The sequence below is a fragment of the Cherax quadricarinatus genome, chromosome 96 (genome assembly GCF_038502225.1).
Source record: "Cherax quadricarinatus isolate ZL_2023a chromosome 96, ASM3850222v1, whole genome shotgun sequence".
Taxonomy (NCBI): domain Eukaryota; kingdom Metazoa; phylum Arthropoda; class Malacostraca; order Decapoda; family Parastacidae; genus Cherax; species Cherax quadricarinatus.
Window position 1 is genome coordinate 352108 of NC_091387.1, and position 23003 is coordinate 375110.

General features: G+C 40.3%; 1 protein-coding gene across 3 annotated transcripts in view; it reads right to left on the bottom strand.

The window, feature by feature from the left end:
• EndoB (SH3 domain containing GRB2 like, endophilin-B) overlaps positions 1 to 23003 on the bottom strand; it is a 67824-nt gene that overhangs the window by 20570 nt on the left and 24251 nt on the right. For 2 of the 3 annotated variants that reach the window (XM_070104953.1, XM_070104955.1), the window contains exons 6-8: positions 22475 to 22513; positions 5105 to 5184; positions 4643 to 4753 (exon numbers count right to left, since the gene is read on the bottom strand). In XM_070104953.1, coding sequence (XP_069961054.1) covers positions 4643 to 4753; positions 5105 to 5184; positions 22475 to 22513 — 230 coding nt within the window. The remainder of the gene's footprint in view (positions 1 to 4642; positions 4754 to 5104; positions 5185 to 22474; positions 22514 to 23003) is intronic. The other variant, XM_070104954.1, reaches the window with a different exon arrangement.

Sequence of the window (23003 nt, forward strand, 5' to 3'; positions counted from 1 at the left end):
TATTATTATTATGTTAATGGAAAGTACTAATCTCATAAGGGTCATTCAGTGTTGTATGGGAGAGATGAGAGAGATGGTAGACGTAAATAAGAGGCGGTGTTGAGGGTGTACATCAGAGGAGAAAATGGGGGGGGGGGGGGGTAACAGTAGATTAAGCAAATCAATGTCAGTTAGGGAATCAGAGCCTATAGCAAAGGTGGGAACCATCAGACAGGACAAAGAAAGCAAAAATGCCAAAACAACAAAGAAGGCATCTGATCTGACAGGTGCAGTGACACATGCACTTGCAGCAGCTTGACCAGTGTCTGTTTATAGGTTTACTTCTGAATTCAGATTACAGTATACGTAGTGAATTCTTTTAACATTCACAGGGTACATTTATTAGTACAGAATATTTTGAACATCACCCAGGGAGGTACTACTGTCCTGCCAAGTGAATAAAAATGGAAGCCTGTAATTATTTTATATGATGGTACGATTGCTGGTGTCTTTTTTATGCGTCTCATAAGCATGCAAGATTTCAGGTACGTCTTGCTACTTCTACTTACACTTAATTCACACTACACATGCATGTACAAACATATATATACACACCCCCTCTGGGCTTTCTTCTATCTTCTTATTAGTTCTTGTTCTTGTTTATTTCGGCTTATCTCCATGGGGAGATAGGGGCTAGTAACCCATTCTCCTGTATATATATTACTAAATTTAAAAGGAGAAACTTTCATTTTCCCTTCTGGGTCACCCAGCCTCGGTGGAATACGGCTGGTTTGTTGAAAGGTGATTTTAAACATCTCCATGGGGAAATGGAGAAGAATCCTACCTCCGTAAGCGATGTGTGTCATAAGAGGCGATTAAAATGCCAGGTGCTAATAACTTTCTCCTACATAAATTACTAAATCTAAATAAGAAGAAAAACTTGACATTTTCTTCTATTTTAGGTCACCCTCCCTTGATGGGAGACAACCACTGTGTTAAAAAAAATAAATTGAACAGTAAAATTCGCAATTGTATTGGTAGGCCAATATCCTTCAGTCAGTTGAGAAGTGCTGAAACTACTGTACCATACTCTGTATTCTTATTATACTCATTGGGGAGCGCTAAACCCGTAGGGATTATACAGTGCCTGGGGACACTGGAGGATATTCAGGTTTACTTCAAGAAACTGCAGCATTGGTAATACTGTGACAAATCTTATACTTGTACAAAGTTAGAGAGAAAAACTTATTTACTCAAACACTGAAGTGTTTCCGATGAAAAAAATCTTGGAGGAAAAGTAATAGTTTGCCTCATAGGCCTGAGAAATGAGCTTGGATAAAAATGTTGTAATACAAGGTAGTCGTAAACTTTTTCTAGATAAAAAACGGGTGACAATAACTGAATGTTTACCTGCAAAGGTGTTCCAAATTTACAGGTTGAGTTGCAGTAAGAGGTCAATTAGCATTATTATTATTATAATCAAGGGGGAAGCGCTAAACCCGGAGGATTATACAGCGCCTGGGGGGGGGGATGTGGAAGGCATTCAGGCTTAATTCGGGGAACTGGAGCACAGATCCAATTCCCTAAATCAAGAGCCCCTCACCAACATCAAGGAACCTTCCTTGAGGGGGGTCAATTAGCAGCCTTTATTAAATGATGAATAAAACAGAATCACAACATCTGGGTATCTTTAATTCACAGATGTCTACAAATTAAAGATACCCAGATGCTGCACGTGTGTCTAATCCTTCAATTTTATATTTGCTGTTTATTTGTCTTAAGTTAGCAACTCCTCTGTACTGAGTACCGCCAGTACCAAACAACCAATTTTTATTTGAAATATACACGATTGTTACTGTACTTGCCACCTCCAGAACATCTACACAAGTGCTTCAGAGTACAGGCACTGTACTTCCCACCTCCAGAACCACATCACCAATGCTTCAGAGTACAGGCACTGTACTTCCCACCTCCAGAACCACATCACCAATGCTTCAGAGTACAGGCACTGTACTTCCCACCTCCAGAACCACATCACCAATGCTTCAGAGTACAGGCACTGTACTTCCCACCTCCAGAACCACATCACCAATGCTTCAGAGTACAGGCACTGTACTTCCCACCTCTAGGACTGTCACAAACAAGAAATGCTTAAAAATGCACAAAAAATGGACCGTAAAAAAATACAGTGGAACCTCAAAAATCGAACTGCTCCCAACACAACCAATTATGTAAGTGTATTTTTGTAAGTGCTTTTATAAGTGTATTTTTGAGGGTCTGAAATGGACTAATCTAATTTACATTATTCCTGATGGGAATAAATTCATTCGGTAAAGGCACTCGAACAGCCTTCTGGACCGAAAAAAGTTCGATATTTGAGGTTCCACTGTAATATGATCATTCTCTACTCTTGACAACCTAGGTGGACTCTCTTCCCTGACTGGCCAACATAATGGATGATATATTGTACAATAATAGATTTACCTGTGACTTTTTCAAGTTTTCCTACTCTCACAGTCAACAAGGCTGTTGCTTTGGAGGCCTGTCAGCCCACATATCTACCACAGCCTGGTTGATCTGGTATACCAAGCAGGTAGTGAACCAGTGTCCTCTTGAATTGATATGTACTGGCAGCCAGCTGAACCTAGACCCAGAAATGTTGACACAGTGTTCTCTTTTTGTGCCCACAGTGCTCTTTTCACTACATCTATATGACATTTCCTCCCAGTTGCAGTTTAAAAACTGTAGTGTAAAGCACCCTTCTGGCAAGACAGTGATGGAGTGAATGATGGTGAAAGTTTTTCTTTTTCGGGCCACCCTGCCTTGGTGGCCACCCTGCCTTGGTGGGAATCGGCCAGTGTGATAATAATAAAAAAAAAATCTCTCATTCCAACACAGTTATGGTAGTGTACAGATTTGAGACTAGTTTTGTTATTATCTTCCATGCTAAATAATAACCCACAGAAACACAGGAGATTAATTGATCTCTATATTTTGACCCCATTATGGGATTCTCTTCAACTAAAGAGATCCCACAAGGGGACTGAAATTTACAAATTTCCATGTGGGTTATTACTGAGCACTGGCAAGTGTTCATTACACTTTATCTTCCATATGTATATATGTACACTATCTTTCATATATATTATCATGCTTATCTCTCACTCACTGCCTTACACTTTTTTCCAATATTCCCAGAACAAGTTCAAAGATGCATAAAACTACCAAAATGGTGAATAAGACACATATGTAACATCTGGGTGCCTTTGTTTAACCCAGTCACTATCAATCACATAGAACTATGTCAGTGGGATCAGCATCACTTGTAAATCTACTCAATTCATAGTGTCCTCAAATTTGTGTGCGGTATAAAATAACCTGTCCCATGCGGTGCATAATGGGAACAGTTAACAGATAGACCAGAATACTAACTAGTGAGTGGGAAAATTCCAGCTGGCTAAAGACTGAGAGGGGCCTTCAATAGACCTTAAAGTGGCGGAAATGGTCGATTATTGCAATTTTCCTGGTATGAAGATGAATGGTTCAGAGAACCGACAAGTTGATAATTTAGATACCCAAGTGTTGCACATGCGACTAATTTATCAATTTTCCTGGCGACGTGTACAGGCCCTTCAAACCCCCATTAGTTTTAAATTTTATGGGTTTTTACTATATCAGCTTCAATTACTGAAATGGCCCAAACCACAAATAAGAATTCTTGGTTATCCTTCTTCAGTTGAGAAATTGGGAAAACATCAAATTTTTGTGTGACAATGGATTCAAGACAGAGGAAAAGTATTATATAGGAGAAAGCTAGAAATGTGAATAGTGAAGCAAAGGAAGGTTGTGTTAGTGACTGGAATGCTTACATTGTTTGTTTTGGACTTTGTTTTTAAACTGGGATTTCTTGAACATGCTCCATGGTAAAATTAGCCTAATTACCCAGTTCTGGGAAGTATGGAAGGTACACTAGCAAACTAGCTGGGAATTGGGCCAGTTTGAGCCTAGAATTAGCTTAATCTAAGACTCAAATTGGAGAAAAATAGCTTCTGCATAAAGTGCTTCCAACCTTCAATTTTGTACCTGTGACATTTCCTTCAGAAAGATTCTATACCATTTTGTAAGATTATTTTTTTTAGGAAAAAGGCAACACAGAAATTTACCAGGGGTGTCAATGGTGAAAGAGTTAAGAAATGTTTTGCCTTCCAGGGACTATTAGACCAATCAAGTCCCTGGAGGACAAAACACCTTACAAATAAAAATACCCAGGTGTCACACATGTGCTTTATTTACCAGGAGCTGCAACAGTGGAATCAAAATGGGCAAACATGGATTAAGAAATATATAAAAGCACTGATTTAGCAGCAACTGTATGTAACAGATGGCACTGTTAATGTGTTAGTCTACATACTTAACAAAACCTTGCAATGGTTGAAACATCAGTAAATAAAAGCTTACTCGTACTGTTTCACTAAGAGAACTTGAAGTTAATGAAACACACTACCATGTGTCATCGCTGAATCAATTTTAATTATCAATGGCTATAAAATCAAGTTATCCACAGACACGAGCCTCCCTAGCACAAACTACCACAGTGTTCCGTACCCACTGCAGAGTTCCGTGCCTCTTCTTACAGTCAATATTTTAAGAATGATCAACTTACCTTGCCAGTTCCTTTTGCAATTCCACCATGACTTTGTGGGATTGATCATAATAGAGTGTCTGGGCCTCAACAAGCTCATTCAGGTAACGCAGGTGAGCTGCTTGTGACGACCTGCAAGTGACCTACATGTTACAATTATTAACACACAACATGTGTAATGAAACTTACAATATTGTGGGTGCAACAATTAACAACTAAACTATAATTTGTAGAGGATATTAAAGGGTGTTTTGGTCTATGATGGACCATTATCAAACCTGGAAATTGTGGGTTAATAGTGTGAGTTAATAAATGTGGGTTAATAGTGTGGGCTTATACTATGGGTTAATAATGAATACAGGTACTAATGTCTCAATGGAGATCAATTAAGGAAAAAGATTACAAATGTTGACCTTATGCAATATATTTTTACTAGTCAGGTTATACTTGAAATATTTATTAATACATAGTGATTTCTCTTACCTTACACCTTCCAGCAGCAGTTTAGTAATTTCAGCCTGTCTATCAAAGTCAGCCTGAGCCTTCCTTAAATCTGCTTCAGCCTGAAAATTAAAAATATTTAAATCAGAAACAATACACAGAGTAGAAATAACAAGAATACATTGTACAGCCTCTCCTCACTTAGCGACGTACTCGTTTACCAATTGCTCGGACTTACGACGGGCTCTCTGACCAGTATGCATACCTAAACAATGTACAGTGGACCCCCAGTTTACAATATTATTTCATTCCAGAAGTATGTTCAGGTGCCAGTACTGACCGAATTTGTTCCCATAAGGAATATTGTGAATTAGATTAGTCCATTTCAGACCCCCAAACATACACATACAAATGCACTTACATAACTGGTCACATTGGGAGCTGATCGTAAACCGGAGGTCCACTGTATATTAGAGCTGATTTCCTCTATTCTGTTTATCACAATATAGAGTACACTACTGTATAAAAAGTTAAAAATATACTAACAATGTTATAATTGGTGCAAAGGTGACATTAAAACAGTATCAAACATGGTTGACAAACCCACTACCATTATAGTATGCTCCTCACTTAGCCACGACTTCATTTACCGACGTGGTCTTAGGAATGGAGCTTCATCGTTAAGTGAGGAGAGGCTGTATATGTTTATATACGTATTATAAGGTTTTCCTAACTTATGAACCGGGTGTATTTCTGGTATTTCAATTTATAGACAAGTTATTCTTTATTGTTATTATTACATTCAAGAGGAAGGAGTAAACCCATTAGGGTTGTACAGTGTGTGGGAGAATAGGAGGTACAGTGAACCCCCGGTTTACGATCAGCTCCCAATGCGACCAATTATGTAAGTGTATTTATGTAAGTGTGTTTGTATGTGTATGTTTGGGGGTCTGAAATGGACTAATCTAATTCACAATATTCCTTATGGGAACAAATTCGGTCAGTACTGGCACCTGAACATACTTCTGGAATGAAATAATATCGTAAACCGGGGGTCCACTGTATTAAGGTTTGATCTAAGGGGAGGGCAGATCCCATTCCTTGTACCAAGAATCCCTTCACTGGCATCAAGGAACCTCCCTGAGGCGTCACTCACATAGACAACAATAATACAAAGGATGGTACTGCAGTTCAATAACTGTAAAGCATTAATTACTTCCAAGGTGCCACATTTATAAGTGCACACATGTGTACTGTAAGACATTTGTAAGTTTATGGGGGATAAACACCAAGGAGTAATACATTACCTGGGGAAAATCAAAGGTAATTAAATGTGATTCAAGGGGAGAGTCAGAGAGCTCCTTCCCCCCACTCACTCACAAAGATAACTTTCACTCACAAAGATAACCGAGGTAGAGAGGACTGGGCTTATGGCACACAGGGATACCTTTCTCAGATCTATCACACACACACACATCTAATTATTACATTCAAAGGGAAGTGCAAAATCCAAAGGGGTCATACAGAACCTGGGAAATGGGAGGTAATCAGGTTTGATCCAAGGAAGGGCAAAGTAGCTCCAATTCCTTGAATGAAAAGCCCTTCACCAACACCTTAAAGAGTGTACTGCCATACAAAATATTAAAAATTAAATAGTTTCTATTATACAGGTAGTTACAAAAATACAATAGTGCAAATATTAAAATTACAAAAATACAATAGTGCATCTATTAAATTTATGAAAATACAAGAGTGCCACTATTAAAATTATGAAAATACAATAGACTGCTTTCACTATATGAAAATACAAGACAATCATATCAGTGTACAGTGTACAGGTACATCACATTAATACCAGTACAGTGTTGGATTAAGACACGTACACACAACAGAGATGTCTACTTGAGGGGATGTTTACCACTGGTGACTTATATCAATGCGTGTCCTTCAGTGAATGTCTTGACTGTGTGTGCATGTCTTATACAAGATGATTCTCTCAGTAAAATGATGCAACTAGAGTGAAAAATATAAGCAAGTGGTTGTCGTCATGCAGCACATGCTATGTCCACTGATATTTCTGGCAAGCACACTACACCGACTCATTGCTATTTAATCTCTTAAGCCCAGATAGGTCACACAGTGCCTGGGAAATGAGAGGTAGTCGAATTTAATCCAAGGATCGACACTCTACAGTTCCTTGCACTGAACGACCCATGTGGATCACTCACATAAATGTATAATAATCAACTACACAAGGGTCATTAAGGTTGCATATCCCTGTACTCACAAAGTCAAGAATCCTTTAATATCAAAGACTGGATTAAGGATTATACACTTGTATATAAATAGTATACAATGCCCACAAAGTGAAGAATAAGACACATGCGACATCTAAAGATATCCAGATGTTGCACGCATGTCCAATTCTTCACTTGTATGTATATACAGTCAAACCTTGGTTTTCGTATCCCTAGTTTGTATGTAAAACTATAGTTATTCTCTATAAAATGTATTTTTTGTTAATATTTTTGGGTGTCTGGAACGGATTAATTGGATTTCCATTATTTCTTATGGGGAAAATTAATTCAGCTAACATCCAAATCGGTTAAAGGCAAGCTCTCTGGAACGGATTAACGCCATTACCCAAGGGTCCACTGTATTGCTTCAGTTTTCGCGTGATTTGGGTTTTCGTCAGACTTTTTCCAACGAATTAATCATGAAAACCAAGGTTCCACTGTACACTGAAATAGATATGGTATGCAGTACCTTTCAGAATATACACACTGTCCATAGGTAAACCAGTATAGGTGTATAAGCATCAATTAGAGTATAGATTTCTTGACTTGAACAGAAATTCCTATCACTCAATATTTTGACATCATCAGTCCCCATGAAATTTATATTGGTGCCAACTAAAAAAAAAATCTACAGTATACAATCGAACGCCACTATTTCAGACCCGTATGAATTAGACTTGAAGCCTCTTTTTTACAGCTATGAAATTCTGGAGCTAAATAAGACCATGAGCATATTGTGTATTATATAAAAAACAATTCGGAATCATGATGTCCCTTGTATGACGGTGGAAGTAAGTCACACTGGCTTTACCAGGTTAACCTGTGTTAAATGTACATAATTTAACACTTATGTAGCATAACAACATCTATATTTCTAGATTTCCTTAAAAAAAAAAACACTAACTGTATCTAACTTTAATGAGTGTCCTTCCTTGGGTCTTAAAGGGAAATGGCTGATTTGTATTAATAATAATAATAATAAGTTAAGAAAGCCTAGAGAACAAATGGATTTGTCAGTTAAAAATAGGAGAGGAGAGTTATTAAATGGAGAGTTAGAGGTATTGGGAAGATGGAAGGAATATTTTGAGGAATTGTTAAATGTTGATGAAGATAGGGAAGCTGTGATTTCGTGTATAGGGCAAGGAGGAATAACATCTTGTAGGAGTGAGGAAGAGCCAGTTGTGAGTGTGGGGGAAGTTCGTGAGGCAGTAGGTAAAATGAAAGGGGGTAAGGCAGCCGGGATTGATGGGATAAAGATAGAAATGTTAAAAGCAGGTGGGGATATAGTTTTGGAGTGGTTGGTGCAATTATTTAATAAATGTATGGAAGAGGGTAAGGTACCTAGGGATTGGCAGAGAGCATGCATAGTTCCTTTGTATAAAGGCAAAGGGGATAAAAGAGAGTGCAAAAATTATAGGGGGATAAGTCTGTTGAGTGTACCTGGTAAAGTGTATGGTAGAGTTATAATTGAAAGAATTAAGAGTAAGACGGAGAATAGGATAGCAGATGAACAAGGAGGCTTTAGGAAAGGTAGGGGGTGTGTGGACCAGGTGTTTACAGTGAAACATATAAGTGAACAGTATTTAGATAAGGCTAAAGAGGTCTTTGTGGCATTTATGGATTTGGAAAAGGCATATGACAGGGTGGATAGGGAGGCAATGTGGCAGATGTTGCAAGTGTATGGTGTAGGAGGTAGGTTACTGAAAGCAGTGAAGAGTTTTTACGAGGATAGTGAGGCTCAAGTTAGAGTATGTAGGAAAGAGGGAAATTTTTTCCCAGTAAAAGTAGGCCTTAGACAAGGATGTGTGATGTCACCGTGGTTGTTTAATATATTTATAGATGGGGTTGTAAGAGAAGTAAATGCGAGGGTCTTGGCAAGAGGCGTGGAGTTAAAAGATAAAGAATCACACACAAAGTGGGAGTTGTCACAGCTGCTCTTTGCTGATGACACTGTGCTCTTGGGAGATTCTGAAGAGAAGTTGCAGAGATTGGTGGATGAATTTGGTAGGGTGTGCAAAAGAAGAAAATTAAAGGTGAATACAGGAAAGAGTAAGGTTATGAGGATAACAAAAAGATTAGGTGATGAAAGATTGAATATCAGATTGGAGGGAGAGAGTATGGAGGAGGTGAACGTATTCAGATATTTGGGAGTGGACGTGTCAGCGGATGGGTCTATGAAAGATGAGGTGAATCATAGAATTGATGAGGGAAAAAGAGTGAGTGGTGCACTTAGGAGTCTGTGGAGACAAAGAACTTTGTCCTTGGAGGCAAAGAGGGGAATGTATGAGAGTATAGTTTTACCAACGCTCTTATATGGGTGTGAAGCGTGGGTGATGAATGTTGCAGCGAGGAGAAGGCTGGAGGCAGTGGAGATGTCATGTCTGAGGGCAATGTGTGGTGTGAATATAATGCAGAGAATTCGTAGTTTGGAAGTTAGGAGGAGGTGCGGGATTACCAAAACTGTTGTCCAGAGGGCTGAGGAAGGGTTGTTGAGGTGGTTCGGACATGTAGAGAGAATGGAGCGAAACAGAATGACTTCAAGAGTGTATCAGTCTGTAGTGGAAGGAAGGCGGGGTAGGGGTCGGCCTAGGAAAGGTTGGAGGGAGGGGGTAAAGGAGGTTTTGTGTGCGAGGGGCTTGGACTTCCAGCAGGCATGCGTGAGCGTGTTTGATAGGAGTGAATGGAGACAAATGGTTTTTAATACTTGACGTGCTGTTGGAGTGTGAGCAAAGTAACATTTATGAAGGGGTTCAGGGAAAGCGGCAGGCCGGACTTGAGTCCTGGAGATGGGAAGTACAGTGCCTGCACTCTGAAGGAGGGGTGTTAATGTTGCAGTTTAAAAACTGTAGTGTAAAGCACCCTTCTGGCAAGACAGTGATGGAGTGAATGATGGTGAAAGTTTTTCTTTTTCGGGCCACCCTGCCTTGGTGGGAATCGGCCAGTGTGATAATAAAAAAAAATAAAAAATAATAATAATAATATTATTATTATTACTACTACTACAGCCTTTCCTCACTTAGCAACGTACTCGGATTTATGACGGGCTCTCTGACCAATATGCATGCCTCAATAATGTATATTAGAGCTGATTTCCTCTATTCTGTTTGTTATAATATACAGTACACTACTGTATAAACATTTAAATATATACCAGAAATGTTATAAATGGTGCAAAGGTGACATTAAAACAATATCAAAGATGGCTGACACAAACCCACTATTATAGTATGCTCCTCACTTAGTGACGAATTTGTTTACCGACATGGTCTTAGGAATGGAACTCCGTCGTTAAGTGAGGAGAGGCTGTATTAGTATATATTTTTTAAACTTACTGGTCGTCTCCCACTGAGGCAGTGACCAAAAAAAAGAAGAAACGAAAGATTTTCATCTGTTTACATTTAACCCTTTGAGGGTCGACAGGCCCACTCCAAGACTCGTCCTCAGGTTCGGCCAAATTTAAAAAAAAAAAAAAAAATTCTCTTATGAAAAGACAGAGAATCTTTTCCCGATCATAATGACACCAAAAGTTTGAAATTTGATGGAAAACTTACGGAATTATGCTCTCGCGAAGTTAGCGGTCTCGGCGTTGTTTACGCATCGGCAATTTTGCCCACTTTGAGCCCCATTTTCGGCCAATTCCACTGTACTAGTCAACAAAAAACAGATATTTCGCTAGAACTCCATTTTTTCTATCGAATGAGTGCAAAAAAACCACCCATTTCTCAATTTCAACTATCCAGTACAATGGTCAGAATTTAGCAATTTTGCCAATTTCACACAAATTTCAAAAGATGCCAATTTCCGAATAGGGTCCAGAATAAACAAGAAAGACATTCCTGGCACTAAAATGACATTTCCTCTGTTCATTAGTCACTTCTCAAGGCCCCTCTTATATTCTTTTGCTTTCCACTTTTAATTTTTATTCTCACAAAAAATAGAAGATTTACTGTTATGCAGACTACTGCATTAGTGTAAAAAATGGTATAAATAATACTGGCGCACTTGTGAAAGAATATAAGATTCACCAGTTGACGTGTATTGGACGCTTGGCATGATTTGTTTACTTTTGAACTTTGGTAAAAATCGAACATTTCTGCTACTTTGAGCTCAATTTCAAGGTACTTTTCTTTGTAAAACCAGTCAAAATCATCTCAATTTCTGTAATATGTCTTCCATTCTATAAAATGACACCAAGAAAACTAGAATACAACAATAAATACCACACAAAAATACACTGCAAAGTCACTGTTTTATTCCAAAAAAACGGTCCAAGTTTTTTTTTTCTCATTATGCACTGTGTGCTGCAGGATTTTTTTTTATACTGTGCACACTGACCACATAGACCCATTCTTTCATATGTAGGCCTACCCGCTTTCTCCCACGAGATTTGAGGGAGCTAGAATTTAGGAGTACTTGTACGTCAAAAACCCTGGGTTGTAAGCCGTACTAGTACGGCCGAAACCCTCAAAGGGTTAATAATTTATACAGGAGAAGGTTATTGGTCCCTTACTCCCAGCATTTTAGATGCGTCTTACAACACACATGGCTTACGGAGGAAGGATTCATCGCCATTTCCACAGAGAATTATTATTAAAGTTTACTTAGGACTAAATGAGATGTGTCTTCTAGTTATTTATAAAGAAATTTACAGGTACTGTTGAGCAGAAAATATTTGGAAGGAGGGCAGAGAGTAAGTTCATTTAGGCACAGATACATATATGAACAATTATCATACATAGTGTACATTACCCTCCAGGATAATCCAAAAAAGTCAGAAAAAATGACTTATTTCCACTGGAGCTTCAATTTAGCCTCGTCCCTCACCCACATCATACTAAACAATAGGAGGAAACATCAGATTAATTCACTTGTACAACTTAATCCTCATATCAACATTCCAGGGTAGCAGAGTACTGCAGTAGACCTACTGGTCCTTCCAGGCTTGATGCACCAGTCACTTCTCCTCCTCCTAGGCACAAAGGTGACCCTCATTTAGTGTTCTTAATTTGCTAGACCCTTGGTATCTTTACTAAGTTCAATTAGGCCATAAATACTTAATTACACATAAAACTTTTCAATGTAAACTATGCCAGTCACACATGGTAATTGTTTTCACTTCCCCAGAGCTTTTTTCAACATATCAGCTGTTTCCCACTAGGGCAGTGATTCAAAAAAAGAAGAAGAAACGCTTTCATCATCACTCACTCCGTCACTGTCTTGCCAGAAGCGTGATGATACTACAATTCAAAAACTTCAACCTATCTCCATCCCTCCTTCAGATATATCACATAATTGAAAATTCAGATAAAGCAATGCCACACAAAGTGAGGAAGATCCCTCTACTTTCTACTCTATATACCCCACACACCAGACAGGGTACTTCCCCAACACCAGACAGGGTACTTCCCCAACACCAGACAGGGTACTTCCCCAATACCAGACAGGGTACTTCCCCAACACCAGACAGGGTACTTCCCGACACACACGATTTAATTTGAGTGGGACTTGCGCATTAAGTGAATAGAATTATCAAAGCTCGTTGCTTGGGAAGCATTGAAAATTGGGTTGGGCAGATATTCTGTTGGGGAGATGGTTTGTGAAGGACCTGCCTAGTATGGGCAAACAGATCTGCTGCAGTGTTCCTGCTTTCTTATGTTCTTATGTACACCAGTTGAGGAAATTGCTTCAGAGGAGGAGGAGGATGAAGAAAGAGGGAAGAAGGTTCCTTCTTCAAAGATTGAGGACATTTGTGCAAAGTGGAGTGAGGTGCAAACATTTGTGGAGGAACATCACCCTAACCCTCTCCCCTCCTCCCTCTCTACCATACACCAACAAGGGTCTTCAATAAAGGTGTCACGTTATTATCGTTTTATACTTGATTTCTCATTCTCTACGTAAATCTATATTTAATGTATAAAAAATTATTTTTTGTTAATATTTTTGGGTGACTGGAATGGATTAATTGGATTTACATTATTTCTTACGGGGAAAATGGCTTCAGTTTTCGTCAATTTCACATCTCGTGAGACTCTCCTGGAACTTAGTCAAGCCATTACAGCTTGACAAAGATCCTGGAGAGTGAAACATTGCCACAGTAAAATGTCACATTAGTTGCAAGTGTACATGTGTTCTCGACTTACAATATTTTGCCTTTATGATGGTGTAAAAACAATTGCTTTGGAGATAATTACCCAGCATGAAGGCGGCAATAATAATATCTATTTCTACAAGTACACGTACATGGTATACAGACCATAGCTGACATCAGTGACATATTACTACAGTGGACCCCCGCATAACGATGGCATCGCATAGCGATTTTTCCGCATAACGATTACTTTTATCGCAAAATTTTTGCCCCGCATACCGATTAAAAACCCGCATACCGATTTTCGTCCGAGACGCGTCCAATGTGCCCTCAGCCAGCCTCACATGTGCCGCTCCGTCCCATTGTTTACCAGCCAGCCTCCGCGGTAACATCCAAGCATACACTCGGAATATTTCGTATTATTACAGTATTTTCGGTGCTGTTTCTGGAAAATAAGTGACCATGGGCCCCAAGAAAGCTTCTAGTGCCAACCCTACACCTCAAAGGGTAAGAATTACTATAGAGATGAAGAAAGAGATAATTGATAAGTATGAAAGTGGAGTGCGTATAGCCGACCTAGTCAAGCTGTACAAGAAACCCCAATCAACCATCGCTACTATTGTGGGCACCAGAAAGACAATCAAGGAAGCTGTTCTTGCCAAAGGTTCAACTGTGTTTTCGAAACAAAGATCGCAATTGATGGAAGATGTTGAGAGACTCTTATTGGTGTGGATAAATGAAAAACAGATAGCAGGAGATAGCGTCTCTCAAGCGATCATATGTGAAAAGGCTAGGAAGTTGCATGACGATTTAATTAAAAAAATGCCTGCAACTAGTGATGATGTGAGTGAATTTAAGGCCAGCAAAGGTTGGTTTGAGAGATTTAAGAAGCGTAGTGGCATCCATAGTGTGATAAGGCATGGTGAGGCTGCCAGTTCGGACCACAAAGCGGCTGAAAAATATGTGCAGGAATTCAAGGAGTACATAGAAACTGAAGGACTGAAACCTGAACAAGTGTTTAATTGTGATGAAACAGGCCTGTTCTGGAAGAAAATGCCAAGCAGGACCTACATTACTCAGGAGGAAAAGGCACTCCCAGGACATAAGCCTATGAAAGACAGGCTTACTTTGTTGATGTGTGCCAATGCTACTGGTGATTGCAAAGTGAAGCCTTTATTAGTGTATCACTCTGAAACTCCCAGAGCGTTCAGGCAAAAGAATGTCCTCAAGGATAATTTGTGTGTGCTGTGGAGGGCAAACAGTAAGGCATGGGTCACTAGGGAATTTTTCTATAACTGGTTACACCATGCATTTGCCCCCAATGTGAAAAATTACCTAACTGAAAAGAAATTAGAACTTAAGTGCCTCCTGGTGTTAGACAATGCCCCTGGTCATCCTACAGACGTGGCAGAGCGACTTTATGGGGACATGAGCTTCATTAAGGTGAAGTTTTTGCCTCCTAATACCACTCCTCTCCTGCAGCCCATGGACCAGCAGGTTATTTCCAACTTCAAGAAACTGTACACAAAAGCTCTGTTTGAAAGGTGCTTTGTAATGACCTCAGAAACTCAACTGACTCTAAGAGAGTTTTGGAGAGATCACTTTAATATCCTCAATTGTGTAAACCTTATAGGTAAGGCTTGGGAGGAAGTGACAAAGAGGACCTTGAACTCTGCTTGGAAGAAACTGTGGCCAGAATGTGTAGACAAAAGGGATTTTGAAGGGTTTGAGGCTAACCCTGAGAATCCTGTGCCAGTTGAGGAATCCATTGTGGCATTGGGAAAGTCCTTGGGGTTGGAGGTTAGTGGGGAGGATGTGGAAGAGTTGGTGGAGGAGGACAATGAAGAACTAACCACTGATGAGCTGCTAGATCAACTTCAACAGCAAGAGGCCACACCTGAGGAAATTGCTTCGGAGGAGGGGAGAGAGAAATTGAAGAAGTTGCCTACTTCAAAGATTAAGGAAATCTGTGCAAAGTGGCTTGAAGTGCAAACCTTCATGGATGAAAATCACCCTCACACAGCTATTGCAAGCCGTGCTGGTGATTATTACACTGACAATGTTGTGAAACACTTTAGGCAAGTCATAAAGGAACGAGAGGTACAGGCCACTATGGACAGATATCTTGTGCGAAAGAAGTCCAGTGACTCTGAAGCTGGCCCTAGTGGCATTAAAAGAAGAAGGGAAGTAACCCCAGAAAAGGACTTACTACCTCAAGTCCTAATGGAAGGGGATTCCCCTTCTAAACAGTAAGAAGATAATGCTCTCCCCTCCTCCCATCCCATCAATCATCACCAGATCTTCAATAAAAGTAAGTGTCATTTAATTGTGCATGCCTTTTTCAGTTTGTGTGTATTAAAATTAACATTTCATGTGGTAAAAAAAATTTTTTTTCATACTTTTGGGCGTCTTGCACGGATTAATTTTATTTCCATTATTTCTTATGGGGAAAATTCATTCGCATAACGATTATTTCGCATAACGATGAGCCCTCTTGCACGGATTAAAATCGTTAACCGGGGGTCCACTGTATATAGAAAGACCCTTGTCATGCACAGCATTTCCCACAAATTAGGTCAGTTTTATCCCAGGATGCAACCCACACTGATCCACTGACACCCAGGTACCCATTTTACTGATGAGGAACACAGACAACTGGTGTAAGGAAACATCACCTAATGTTTCAACCCTCACCGGGAATCAAACCCAAAGTCTGTAATGTGTATTCATTTATTTACTTTCAATACTTGTAGTATTTAGTTACAGTAATTATTTATTTATTTATTTAGTGACAGTAATTATTTACGAATTTATGTAACACATCATTTACATTCAACATACGATATTTTCAACTTACAATGGGTTCGTCAGAACATAACCACATCGTAAGTCAAAAAGCATCTGTCCTTTTACCTAACATCTAGAGCCTTAGTGAGCAGGGAAAGAAAATACTGAGTTGCCACACCTTATCTGGTACAGCATTAGCAATTTAACTGCAATTTCCCATAATGCATGAAGTGGGTAATTTGTGCTTTAACAAGAGTGTGTCCAGAACGAACGGGTCATGAATAGTGGAGCTCGAATGTACAGTGGACCCCCAGTTAACGATATTTTTTCATTCCAGAAGTATGTTCAGGTGCCAATACTGACCGAATTTGTTCCCATAAGGAATATTGTGAAGTAGATTAGTCCATTTCAGACCCCCAAACATACACGTACAAACGCACTTACATAAATACACTTACATAATTGGTGGCATTGGGAGGTGATCGTTAAGCGGGGGTCCACTGTATTAATGTTGTTCGAGTAATAAGTAAGTAGAGTATGTGCTTACTTCTAACACTTCCTGCTCTGCCTGAAGCTTGTAATAAAACAAAATATATTTGTATGAAGTTCCAAATTTTACTCAATGACTATAACCATTATTTCACCAAGTGAATCACACACTGACTGTATGGTTGATCTGTATGAATAACCCACATTTAGCAGTATGAAAATACAGGCAGGCCCCACCTTACAGCACTTTGCTTTATGGGGTTTCACTAATGCAGCAGTTTTTAATTATATCCATTCTTCATTACTCAGACTTCCTACAATAAATATATTCACCACTTTTTTAAGGTAATGTATGTACTGTATATGCAATTTTTAGGTCTAGCTCTTTTGCTCACTTAATGTATGATAATGTTGACTTGTTATCAGGCTTTTATATGCATTTGAAAGTGAAAAAAAGACTTTCAGTTTACGTACAGTGATTTTCAGTTTACAGAGATTTTCAGTTTACATCAGTAGCCCAGAACCTAACCTGGTGTATAAGGGAGGTCTGCCTGTACTGCGGATATTTATGGTGAAATTAGAGATCATCGTCAGGCAGGAACACACTTAATCTGTAAACGGTCTAAACGTATATATACGTTTTTTCAACATTTGAAAGTATGTAAAAAAAGTAGATCTTCTTTTTGTTTTTTTACATTTGAAAATGTGTAAAAAAACTTTGATCTACTTTTTTTTTTGTTATACAGTGGACCCCCGGTTAACAAATTTTTTTCATTCCAGTAGTATGTTCAGGTGCCAGTACTGACCGAATTTTTTCCCATAAGGAATATTGTGAAGTAGATTAGTCCATTTCAGACCCCCAAACATACACGTACAAACGCACTTACATAAATACACTTACATAATTGGTCGCATTTGGAGGTGATCGTTAAGCGGGGGTCCACTGTATTTGAAAATATGTAAAAAAAACGTAGATCTACTTTTGTAGCACTACACATGTGAACGTAGATCTGCTTGGACTGTTTACGGGTTAAAGGAGGTCTCAACTAAACCAAAAATATTTGAGCTGTTTTAAACACTGATTACTGTAGGTTCTTTCCATACTTGACATTGCAAGATAATGAAGCTATTACTGCTGTGTATGATGTAATGGAAATGATCTAGAAAACTGACAAGTTGAAGAACGACACTTGTGCATCGTTTGGGAATCTTCATTGAGAAAATTGCCTGGCTTCTTCAGTCCAATATATTGAAAGGTGGAAGATGAGAAGGAGTTTGAGGTAATCAGTCCCTCAGCTTGCGATTGATGGACTAAACACATCAACTTCAGGAAGAGATTGATTACCTCAAACTACTCCTCATCTTCCACTGCTCTTCTCTGTATTGGACTGAAGAAGCCACTGGCTGGTGAAACATTTCCTCAATAAAGATTAAGTGTTGAATAAGTGTCATACTTCATGTAGTACGATGTAGTTCGGCTCACTACTACATCACTCATGGCGTCAACTACTACATCACTCATGACGTCAACTACTACATCACTCATGGCGTCAACTACTACATCACTCATGACGTCAACTACTACATCACTCATGACGTCAACTACTACCTCACTCACAACGTCAACTACTACATCACTCACGACGTCAACTACTACATCACTCATGACGTCAACTACTACATCACTCACGACGTCAACTACTACGTCACTCACAACGTCAACTACTACATCACTCACAACGTCAACTACTACATCACTCACGACGTCAACTACTACATCACTCACGACATCAACTACTACATCACTCACAACGTCAACTACTACATCACTCTCGACGTCAACTACTACATCACTCTCGACGTCAACTACTACATCACTCATGACGTCAACTACTACATCACTCACGACATCAACTACTACATCACTCATGACGTCAACTACTACATCACTCATGACGTCAACTACTACATCACTCATGACGTTAACTACTACATCACTCACGACGTCAACTACTACATCACTCACGACGTCAACTACTACATCACTCATGACGTCAACTACTACATCACTCATCACGTCAACTACTACATCACTCCTGACGTCAACTACTACATCACTCATGACGTCAACTACTACATCACTCATGACGTCAACCACTACATCACTCATGACGTCAACTACTACATCATTCATGACGTCAACTACTACATCACTCACGACGTCAACTACTACATCACTCATGACGTCAACTACTACATCACTCACGACGTCAACTACTACATCACTCATGACGTCAACTCACCGATGATAAAAACAATCACTAATTGTAAACTAATCAGGAATGTCATTTTAAATTACTTTAATGGAAGCAATGAACTTTGGAGATTGAGAAACTGATGATGAAACAACTCAAATATTTTTCAGAGAACTTTTCAATCAACAGATCTTAACGTAGTAGTAGTGTCATCTCTGAGACACAGACAGACAGGCAGGCAGACAGACAGACAGGCAGACAGACAGACAGGCAGGCAGACAGGCAGACAGACAGACAGGCAGACAGACAGGCAGGCAGGCAGAAAGACAGACAGACAGACAGGCAGGCAGAAAGACAGACAGACAGGCAGACAGACAGGCAGACAGACAGGCAGGCAGGCAGACAGACAGGCAGACAGACAGGCAGACAGGCAGACAGGCAGACAGACAGGCAGACAGACAGGCAGACAGGCAGACAGACAGGCAGACAGACAGGCAGACAGACAGGCAGGCAGGCAGACAGGCAGACAGACAGGCAGACAGACAGGCAGACAGGCAGACAGGCAGACAGACAGGCAGGCAGAAAGACAGACAGACAGGCAGGCAGAAAGACAGACAGGCAGACAGACAGGCAGACAGACAGGCAGGCAGGCAGACAGACAGACAGGCAGACAGACAGGCAGACAGACAGGCAGACAGGCAGACAGGCAGACAGGCAGACAGACAGGCAGACAGACAGGCAGACAGGCAGGCAGGCAGACAGACAGGCAGACAGACAGGCAGACAGACAGGCAGACAGACAGGCAGGCAGACAGGCAGACAGGCAGGCAGGCAGGCAGACAGGCAGGCAGACAGACAGGCAGGCAGACAGGCAGGCAGGCAGACAGGCAGACAGGCAGACAGACAGACAGGCAGGCAGACAGGCAGACAGGCAGACAGACAGGCAGACAGGCAGACAGGCAGGCAGGCAGACAGACAGGCAGACAGACAGACAGACAGGCAGGCAGACAGGCAGGCAGGCAGACAGACAGGCAGACAGACAGGCAGGCAGACAGACAGGCAGGCAGGCAGACAGGCAGACAGACAGGCAGGCAGACAGACAGGCAGACAGACAGGAAGGCAGGCAGACAGATGGGCAGGCAGACAGACAGGCAGGCAGACAGGCAGACAGGCAGGCAGGAAGACAGACAGACAGGCAGACAGGCAGGCAGACAGGCAGACAGACAGGCAGAGACAGACAGGCAGGCAGACAGACAGACAGGCAGACAGGCAGACAGGCAGACAGACAGGCAGGCAGGCAGACAGACAGGCAGGCAGACAGGCAGACAGACAGGCAGGCAGGCAGACACAGGCAGACAGACAGGCAGACAGAGGCAGACAGGCAGACAGACAGGCAGGCAGACAGAGGCAGACAGACAGACAGGCAGACAGACAGGCAGACAGACAGGCAGGCAGGCAGACAGAGACAGGCAGACAGACAGGCAGGCAGGCAGACAGAGGCAGACAGACAGGCAGACAGGCAGGCAGACAGACTGGCAGACAGACAGGCAGGCAGGCAGACAGACAGAGACAGGCAGACAGGCAGGCAGGCAGGCAGACAGAGGCAGACAGACAGACAGACAGGCAGGCAGACAGAGACAGGCAGACAGACAGACAGACACACACACACAGACACACACACACACACACACACACACACACACACACACACACACACACACACACACACACACACACACACACACACACACACACACACACACACACACACACACACACGTACATTCTACTGAATCAACAATGTTCCACAGCCATTTAAACTGTAGTAAAGTACAGCTAGTAAAATGGTACCTTAATGTCTTTTGGCAATTAATCAGTAACAAAAATACAGCAAGGAAGAGGGTAAAAAAGGCACATTAAAATGGCTGACCAATAATTTGTTTTTCACGAAAACTCATCACTGCAATTAACATTCTTCAAAATCAATACATGAATAATACCTGACATTCCTCTGGAGAACACAAATAAGACACAACTGCAATGACAAACTTGATCAAGGTGTTTCAGTCATTGATGGTAATGTGTCGGTCAAAAAAAAGTTTTCAGCCAGGCAGAACTTCTCAAAGTTCGTCTCTGGTGAAAGAAACGAATACACAGAGAAGTTCTCTATTTGTGCTATGGTCTGCCCAACACTAAGCTAGTTAGCTAGTTTACTAACAAGCTCTCTCTCTTTCTCTCTCTCCCCCCTCACTCCTCTGTCTTGCTTGCTCTCTCTGTATTGCTCGCTCTTGCTCTGTCTCTCACACTTACTTTATCTGTATTTCTCACTCTCACTCTATCTCACTCTTTCGTTCTCTCTGTAATGCTGACTCTCTCACTTGTTCACTCTATCTCTGTCTCTCAGTACTAATATCTTAACTAGTTAAAATTATTCCATGCTAGTCATTATTAGAACATAAACAATCTTAAAAACAAGTGAACCATTAAAGAAAAATACAAACATTCAGAGATATAAAAACTATAATAATTACAGCACAAAAAATAAAAACTCTGCCTATGCCTAGGCCAGTTCACTCAACCTCTGGAATCACTACTCATGGAAAAATGCAAAATATTAATAGAAAAATGAATCCAAGCCAAGATTTATCTATAAAAAAACAGGATGAATTTATAAGAGCAGCTGAAGACCTAAGCTTCCCTATCTGGATGTCATTTTAGCTCTAATGAACCTTACAAAATGTAAATACAGTGGACCCCCGGTTAACGATATTTTTCCATTCCAGAAGTATGTTCAGGTGCCAGTACTGACCGAATTTGTTCCCTTAAGGAATATTGCGAAGTAGATTAGTCCATTTCAGACCCCCAAATATACATGTACAAACGCACTTACATAAATACACTTACATAATTGGTCGCATTGGGAGGTGATCGTTAAGCGGGGGTCCACTGTATAAGAAGTTGAGCACTGTGGTAAGTCTACTGGTTCCTGTTAGGCTGGTCTTACACCCAGTTCAATTACAGGACTCAATTTTTGTAAGGCTCCTGCGTGAAGGTAAACTGTGTACTGGCTCTATTACAAACACCTGTACACCATTAACTTGGCTTCAGATTAACAAAATTTACTTTACCTGCTGTTGAAGCTCACATCTGTGATCAGTATCAAGAGTTTGTCTACTCCTGAAGCCAAGCTTCAGTATATTGTTATAGGCAACATGGACAGGAGAGCATCAGGGTTTAAACCCAGGTCATTTTGTTTGCAATCTAAGCACTCGACCCAATACTATGAGGCCACAGTGACCTGGGAATAGAATTTTAAAAATATCTACTTGTGGAAACAACATATAGAGGTAAAACAAGCAACTCACTAGTTGGGAAGAACTGGCTTATCATCAGCAGAAAATGATGAAGGATATGATCACTCACCTGTGCCCCTAACATTGTAAATATAATGCTCAAACAAGTGAGAACGAGATACCTACAAACTAAGAGATAGTTACCTGAGCGACTAAGACTTTGGGATCCACTGCATCCTTTTGCTTGCAATGAAATAAACAAACTCAATAAAGGTCTCCTTTATGGAGAAATCATCATCTACACAACTAACTACTTTTGTAAGTATGCTGTGAAAAAGCTGCTTTTATGAATTTAATAAGAGACATAATTTTACAGAAATCTGCCTTAAGTAAATTACATACTTATTTTCCATTTATTATTATTATTATTATTATTATTATTATTATTATTATTATTATTATTGTATTCAGGGAAAAGTGCTAAATTCATACAGGGTGTAGACACATGTGAAACATCTGGGTAACTTTATTTGTAGACGTTTCACCATGTAGTAGGTTGGTAGACAGCAACCACCCAGGGAGGTACTACCGTCCTACCAAGTGAGTGTAAAACGAAGCCTGTGATTGTTTTACATGATGGTAGGATTGCTGATGTCTTTTGTCTGTCTCATAAATATGCAAGATTACAGGCATGTCTTGCTACTTCTACTTACACTTAGGTCACACTACACAT